General features: G+C 32.1%; 1 protein-coding gene across 1 annotated transcript in view; it reads right to left on the bottom strand.

Annotated features, from left to right (window-relative positions):
- LOC106459504 (zinc finger protein castor homolog 1-like) overlaps positions 1–8,573 on the bottom strand; it is a gene marked incomplete at its 5' end in the record, with an annotated part of 29,959 nt that overhangs the window by 16,196 nt on the left and 5,190 nt on the right. Inside the window, 2 exons of the mRNA XM_022386003.1 lie at positions 1,958–2,122; positions 7,599–7,686. Coding sequence (XP_022241711.1) covers positions 1,958–2,122; positions 7,599–7,686 — 253 coding nt within the window. The remainder of the gene's footprint in view (positions 1–1,957; positions 2,123–7,598; positions 7,687–8,573) is intronic.

Raw genomic sequence — 8,573 nt, 5'->3', positions numbered from 1 at the left:
CGAGAAAACGATAAGCACAAAATTAGAAGCGGATGGAATTTTATTGAGTGCTTGTTGTTCACAATGCTATAATAACGCTGCTGTCATGTCATGTCATCTGTCGGGTGTTCAACAAAGAATTCTGAACAAAAATCCAAAAGCAGTGTGACAACCATAGTTTGAACTTAGCATGTCTTCATGCTGCAAGTCAGGAAACAACAGTTATTACCTTTTTTGGTATAATTGAAGCCATTTATAATTTCTTTGCTCATTCAACAACTTGATGGGACGAACTGCAGCAGGAGCTTAAGATCTTTGTCAAGCGTGAATCAGAAACACGGTGGAGTGCACGAGAAAAAGCAGTAAAAGTTGTACATGAAAACTGGGTGAATTGCTAGGACTGTTACAGCAATTAAGTGAGAATGGCAACACGCTGAAACAAAATGTGGTGCTCATAATATTTGATTTTCTTGTACTTTTGCATTGTTGGAGAAATCTTTTATCATCTATCAATCGAGTGCTGAAACGTTTTCAGGACCCAAGCAGCTGCTGATCTTAATTCTTTGAAAGATAAATTGATAAAATCACGTGAAAGTCCTGTCAAGAAGCACTTAGACTGGGCAAGAATCAATGTGAAACATGGGGATTGACCATTGAAAGAAGAAAAAATACGCCGTAAACGGATGCCAGGTGAAAATGAAGCTGATGCTGGATTGACTGCTGAACAGGAAATTTATCACATCATGAAGGATGTTATTGATCACTTGATTACAGAAATAACAGGAAGATTTTCTCGCTTACTAGATTTAGATTCACGGTTTGGATTTCTACGAGATGTGCAAAATATTGTTTCTGGAGATTTTGAAGACGGAAAATTGGAAGAAAAATGTGCTGACTTAGAAAAGAGCTATCCAGGTGATATTGATGGACCAGAATTGTACAGAGAAATTAAAGACTGCAGAAAGTAAAAGAACACAGACCGATTTTCCTGAACCATTGGTTGCAACTGATTTGCTAACATTTATAATTTCATATGGTGAAGATGTTTTCCCCAAATTTAAGAATTGCATTGCAGATTTTGTTAACAATTGGGGTTTCTATTGCTAGTTGTGAAAGGTCCTTCAGCAAGCTGAAATTAATTCTTACATACTTGAGAACCTCAATGACTCAAGAACGACTTAGTAGCTTGGCAATATTAAGAACTGAAAAAGACGTACTTAAAACCTTAAATTTTGATAGTTTAATTGATGCATTTGCAGCAGCAAAAGCACGAAAGGTTCATATAATGTAACAATGAATACCAGAATGCTACCTGTACAAGATCTAGTTAAATATATATATGTGTAGTTTTGTAAGCTAGTAACATTTGTTATTTGTAAACTTAAGTAGTATTTTATCAATCTGTTTTATAATTCATGTACACCACAAGGGCTTCTCATATAAAACATAAGTTTCAAAACTAGGGATATAACAAAAATTTATTATGCATGCTTGAAAGATTACTCTAGCTATGTGACTTTAAACAATACTGGATGACATAAATATCAAAATGGTTTACAAATTGTGTAAGTACACCTAGTAGGCTATGCTTCATTAGTTCCAGGTTTACAGTTGTGATATTGTGAGATGTTATAGTGTGTCTTTATTTTAGGCCTGTGTAAGGCGGTAATTAATTTTTTGTGTTATTGTCATTAAGTGGGAAATGAGTCACAAAACAAATAATTGAAACATTTCAGAGGTGGGGTCCCAAAAGTGTCTTTGCACCCTGGGTGCTGAGAACCATAGCTACGCCACTGCTTGTTGTAGAAACTCGCCCCAATCAAGCATATTTTCCATTCCTTTAAAGAGTGATATGGAGCCTATTTTCTGTTGCACGAAAAGTGTGTGAAATGGACAGAACAGCTATCTGTTGAAATATATCACATGAAACTGCGTTGTAGAAACTTTTCACGTTTCTAATCTATCATATTCTCCATACCTTCAGACAGTGATAGTGAGTCTGTTTTCCGTTGTGTGAACAGTGTGTAAATCGATCAGAGCAGCTATCTGTTGAACTATATCGCATAAAACCCTGTTGTAAAAACTCATCCCGTTTTTTATGCCACTTGCAATGTCGAATAATCTCTTCTTTCTTTAGGAACACCTACATAAAAAATAACAAACAGTAACAGCGTTTTCTTTTGAACTTCAGGTTTACAAAATAACAAAATATAAAGTATTCGCTTAAAAGCTGCTTTTCTGTGTGTGTTTCATATAACTAAAACAAAAAGGAAATTAAAATTACTTCTTTATAAACTCAGAACTAAAATATTTGACCTACCATGGACATACTCTACATTTACATACAAAAAAATATAGTTTCCTAATTCTACTCCAGCTGGATCTACCTGGAGTTACAGTTCACAACATGAAAACTTCTTTATGTCTGTTCTAACAAGACCTACCTTACACTTACAGTATGCAATACGAAAAGTTTTTTTTTATTCTGTAGACTGAAACTACAAAGTAGCTCCACAGTCTTATAACAGACTTCTTACCCAATGGTTACAACTTATGGATAAATAAATTTCCTACGTTTAGTTTAGCTGGACCCATCCAATATAACTGAACCTACTCGAAAGTCACAGCAGTAGTAAGGGCTGCACTTCAGACACACACGATGATTGACTGTCTCAAGGAGTGGGTGGGAAGGGTATGAAATGGTGTCACCAAAGACGGTGACGTCATAGTTCCACAATTTGTCACCAGGGGGCACGTTGGTAGCGGTCATGACACGAAAGAGGATGACGTCATAGTTCCACAAATTGTCACTAGAGATTGTGTTGTTAGAGCTGCATTGCTAGGCCACAATGCCATCACAATTTCACAAAGTTTCACATTCACCAGAGAACACATTGTTAGGGACACATCGCTAGGTCAAATTGTTGTCAGATGGCGCAGATATCTTAGAAAGGATTAAAATTATAGTTTGATACCAGACAGACAGCTATGATATAATAGTTCTAGGAAAACAGAAAACGTGTTTCTAGACCACCAAGACAGGCAGCCATTACATCATATTTCGATGTTGGTGGGGCCAGCATAAATTTGATCAACATGTCTCAACATGAGTATATTAGATACAATTGGTTTAAAACATTAATTCATTAGTTCGATACATTTCCTGATCATTTATATAACCTGAAAAAGGACGCTTAACACTAATTAATTAATTAATTCCTGACCATTTATATGTAAACCATACTGAAAAAGGAAGTTTATCACTAATTTATTAGTTTCATACATTTCCTGACCATCTATATCTAAATTGTCCTAAAAGGATGATATCATGAAATGACTAAAAGTTAATGTTTGACTCTTTAATTATAAATCAAGTGATTATTTCTAAGATTTTCGGCGCTTATTTAACAGGCAAAACAAAATACTTTATTTTACACATGATACTTTTATAGTTTTATCTCATGTTTTATGTTTTACAAAGGTGGATGGTGTTCTACATATACATCATGTTGCTAAAGCAAATTGTTTTTCAAAGTGTCTCAACATGTGATTATGTCATCAATAAAATGTTTATTAAATATTATGTAATAATTAAACTTACACTTTCACTAGTTTGACTTTATACTATACTTGACAAAAAAGACAAGAAAATATATATCTTTTATTTTACATGGCTAGTTTGCAATAAAGCATTTATTCATTTATGTAATGATATGTCTTTAGTACAATGTTTCATGTTAATTCAGTTTGTTTTCACATATTTGACAGTCAATATAGTTAAGGATTTCAAGTGCATGATATGTTTTGTATAGTTTCTAAAATAAAGAAACTTTGATAAGTTTGGAGAATGCCCTTATGTTTCATTTACAGGTGACAGATAAGGTGCTAGAACAGATATATATACCACAAGTATTATTACATTGTGCTGTAAATCGGTATCCTATAAACTAAGATGTTTTCGTAAATAGCAATTTAGTATATCTTGAAGTTTTGTCAATAAATGTTTTAGTATGCTTGTTAGATATGTGATTTCGCTTACATATATTAATGATATTACTTTGGGGTATGATGAAATGTGAGTTTTCTATATCAAATATAAATGGAGATTTGTTAGAAACTGTTATTCATGAGGCGTAAAAGACTAAGCAAGACGTGTATAAGACAGTAATTTATAAACTAAGAAGTTTTCGTAAATAGTATCTTACTGTATTTTGAAGTTTTGTTAACAATGTTTCAATATGTGTGATACTTAAGTCTGAGATTTTACTTATATATACTAAAGATAGTATATTAGTTTATGATAAGAAGTGAGTTTCATATAAAAATATCACAGAAGTCTGATTTGTAACTGATGATTTTTATACATTTGATTATCTATATATAAAGTGTAAATGAAAGAAAATTCATGTTGCAGTAACAATTTCAAAATGCACATGAGGAAATATATCAAAGAATGATCACTTGATTTATAAATAAAGGATCTACCATGTCAACACTACCTGGAAACAAGTAACTCTGTTACTACACAAGTGCATAATGTATGATTAAATCTCATACATTTTACATGTTTACATTCAATCTTTCATTTGGAAAAATTATTCTAAGCCGACTGCTACAGTATGACCTTTTGCTGTATGTTGGGTACACAGTATGCAATAATTGTACCCAATTGTGAAATAAAATATATATATTTTTTTGTCTTTTATCCTAGAAGCTTGAAAGATACGGAACTAGAATTTCTGGTTTGTCTACCCATTTTGTAGTGGTCATGTGATTCTTTACAATTCTTTACTTACATATGTTGAAGATAGTATATTAGGGTAAAATATGTCAGTGTTAAGTTGTAGGAGACAGTAAATTTAGTTACGGATTTCAAGAATATTATATGTTTTGTATACCTTGAAAATGCCTTTGTTTCCTTTATGGTGAGTAATAACATGTTAGAACAAGTTTATACCACAGGTATTACAAATTATGTTTCAAACCATTATGAGATATTTGAAATCACAATTAGACTTTAGTGTGCAATGAAATCTCACATATTTCACATGTTTATATAAATATAATATATTAGACTTGAATAGATCTTTCATTTTGAAAATTATTCTAAGCCAACTGATACAATCTGACCATTTGTCGGGTACAGTATGCAATAATTGTACTCTAACCCATCAGCTATTGATAACATACATTTATTGTTTTGTATCACTATGTAATGAACTATGTTTACTGACTTTCAAGTGACATAAAAACTTGTGTTAAGGGATGGTGAACATTAAAATTATGTAGAGCTTATTTTGAATATTAAATATACTGTAGACACATAAATAGTGACAGTGTAATATAATGGAAATTTATTTTAATACCATTTTTCCTACATTCAAAAGAAAGTGTTATCTGTTTTACCTAACACTAAAGGTCAAAAAGAATTTCTAAACTTGACATCCTACCCTGTATATTTTAGAAAACCAAGCCAGGCAGTGGCCTTGAATATCAAACACATCAGACTGTGACCATGGTGATTCCCTACTCTCTTTTAAATAAAAGGATGGTTGAAGTGTGGTCGATAATGACGTCAGTATTTTCACGATGGTTTTGTGTACAGTAGAATCACTGTTTGTATGTGTGTGATCACGTGAAAACCTATTTAATTCTTAAAAGTCGATGTTCAGATATCATGCGTGTGATTTCCTAATAGTGACTTAGCATTAGACATTCTTAAAGTTTTATGCAATGTGATTTAAACAGTATGTCGTTCATTTACTATATTTAGTTGTAGGACGATAAAAGTAAATTATTGGTTATAATAACTGTCTCATTCAAATAATATGTATGTTTTACTTGTGAAAGCAAAACAGTAAATGTCCTACAGAACATTGTCTGAGAGAAGCTAGGAACAGTTTAGAAATGTATTCCATACTTTCACATGATTTGTATATGCAAAGAAGTTTGGAGGTGTGTTTGCCAGTGATCAATTCCTAATAGCACTAGACAGTCTCAAAGTTTAATAATATTTTAATCTTCAAGGGAATGTTTTATAGAAAATGGATGGGTAAACAGTAAGTTATTCAACTATTATTATTTTTAGTTGTAGAAAATTGTAATAGTATAAATATTAATCCAGGTTAAGTAGCTAGCACACAGGATCATCTACAAAAGTTGTAATATTTTTAAAGTGAGACCCAAAAATCGAGTGCTTTCAAATAGTTGACTATTCTTCTTCTGAAGAAGAATAGTCAACTATTTGAAAGTGCTCGAGTTTTGGATCTTGTTTTGAAAATAGTACAGATATTAAAATATGCAAAATAATGGATTTAACATAATTTAATCTAGACATTGATGATGTAATCATATGTGGAAGTATATTAACACTGTCACAGCATATTTGTTAAAATCCTATGGACAGTTGTTAAAATAATGGTTTTAACATAATTAGATAGAGACACTGATCATATGTGGAAGTGTAGTAAAACTCATGTAAGCTAAAAGTATAAAGTATCATGTGTAAAATGAAATAGTTTGTCTTGCATATTAAATAAGTGCCAAAATATTTGAAATAATTACTTGATTTCTAATTAAAGAGTTAAGCAGTAACTTTTAATTGTTTGATGATATCGTCCTTTTAGTGTGATTTAAATATAAATGATCAGAAAATGTGTGGAAATAAGTGTTAAGCATTATTTTGCAGGACGACTTACATATAAATAGTCAGGAAATGTATAGAATTAATAAATTAGCGATAATCCTTTAAATCACCCTTTTTAGGATGAGCTAAATATAAGTCTTCAGGAAATGTATAGGACTAATTAATTAGTGTTAAGAGTTTTTTGTAGGACATATAAATGGTCAGGAAATGTATAGAAGTAATGAATTAGTGTTTTAACTGATTCTAGAAAACATAGTAATGTTGAGACATATTGATCAAATTTATACTGGTCCAACTTAGTGAAACTATGACGTCATGGCTGCCTAGAAATATGTTCTCTGTTTTCATAGAACTATTATGTCAGAGCTGTCTGTCTCTTATCAAACTATAATTTCAATCATCTGTAAGATTGCTGCACCCTCTTATGACGACATTTACTCCTTTCATGGCGACCTAGCAATGCGTCCTACCAGTACGCCCTCTGGTGACACTTTGTGGAACTATGACGACATGGTCGCCTGTCATGACGGCCTAGCAATGTGTCCCTTACAACGTGCCTTCTCGTGAAAATTTGTGGAAATATAACGTCGTCGTCTTTGGTGGCATCACTGCAGCCCTTTCCATTCCCCTACCTGAGGCAGCCAATCAGTGCATATGTCGGAAGTGGGGCCCTTACTACTCACAGTCTATAAAACGAAAAGTTTCCTATGTTAATTTCAAATGGATCTACCCTGCCATTTTAGTTCACAGAATAGAAAGCTCTTTAAGTGTATTTTAACTAGACCTACGAATTAATTACAGTACACAGAATGAAAAGTTTCGTAAGTCTATTATAACTGAAGTTACTCTACAGTAAAGTTCGCAGTTACAGTCCAAGAATGAAAAGTTTCATAATTCTACTGCAATTGGACCGTCTCTGCAGTTTTAGTTCATGAAATCAAATGTTTGATAAGTTTATTGTAACTGAATCTACCTTGCAGTTACAATCCATACAGTGATAATGTTCTCGATAGTTGACGTCTTTACAGTAGCTATTTCCACATTCATAATAACTTGTATATCTGCAGATAGATATAAAAATACATATTAATAATACACCAAAACAGCTTTTATTTTAAATGATATAATTTTTGTTCATCTGTGTTTTACAATTTTATGAAAACTATTCCACTATGTTAATTTACACTGTCATATACATGTTTTTCCACTAATCCTTTACGTTAATGTACAGGGTGATATGCATCTTTATCATCACTAATATGTTATATACGTGTTTCTAATCACTAATCCAGTATGTTAATCTACAAGGTGATGTACAAATTTATTACTAATAGCTCTTTTTTTTTAGTGTATATATCAAATTGTTGTGGCGGACTCATTTGATATTACTGAGGGTACAAATTGGGGTACCAAGGCCAAAGGCCAAGACTGAACAGAAATCATATTGTGAGGGAAAAAAATTGGTTTATATATAATTCAGCAACTTTATTGAAGAGTTAATGCATGTGTTTTGCATATTTAGTACATTATGAAACTATGTTTGTTTCATGAAGAATGATCAAATAGTCACAGTCATATTATGGTACTTATGAAGTAACTATGTTTTAGGCCTTACATTTTATAATAGCCTGTTCACCTGAACAAACAAAAAATCTAAAAATTCTGTAATATTAAGATACCATAAGTTGCTAGATCATAACTTCTAGTAATGCTTTGTATAGTTTTCAATTTGCATTGAAAATCGTCACATTTTTTCCGAATGTGTATTATCCATGACAATAGGTGAAATTATTAAATAGAGTTGTTTAAACATTTGTTTAACAACAAGTAAAAGCTTGGAATGGCCTGTTCTTTTATTGGGGTGTGTGTCTGTGAGCCAGACTAGTTTCGGAGAATTCCACTCCTCATCAGGAACTCTGATGAGGAGTGCAATTCTCCGCAACTAGTC

The sequence above is a fragment of the Limulus polyphemus genome, unplaced genomic scaffold (assembly GCF_000517525.1).
Source record: "Limulus polyphemus unplaced genomic scaffold, Limulus_polyphemus-2.1.2 Scaffold619, whole genome shotgun sequence".
NCBI classification, from domain to species: Eukaryota; Metazoa; Arthropoda; class Merostomata; order Xiphosura; family Limulidae; genus Limulus; species Limulus polyphemus.
The sequence above is the reverse complement of the archived record's forward strand: the minus strand, read 5'-3'. Positions and strand labels throughout refer to the sequence as shown.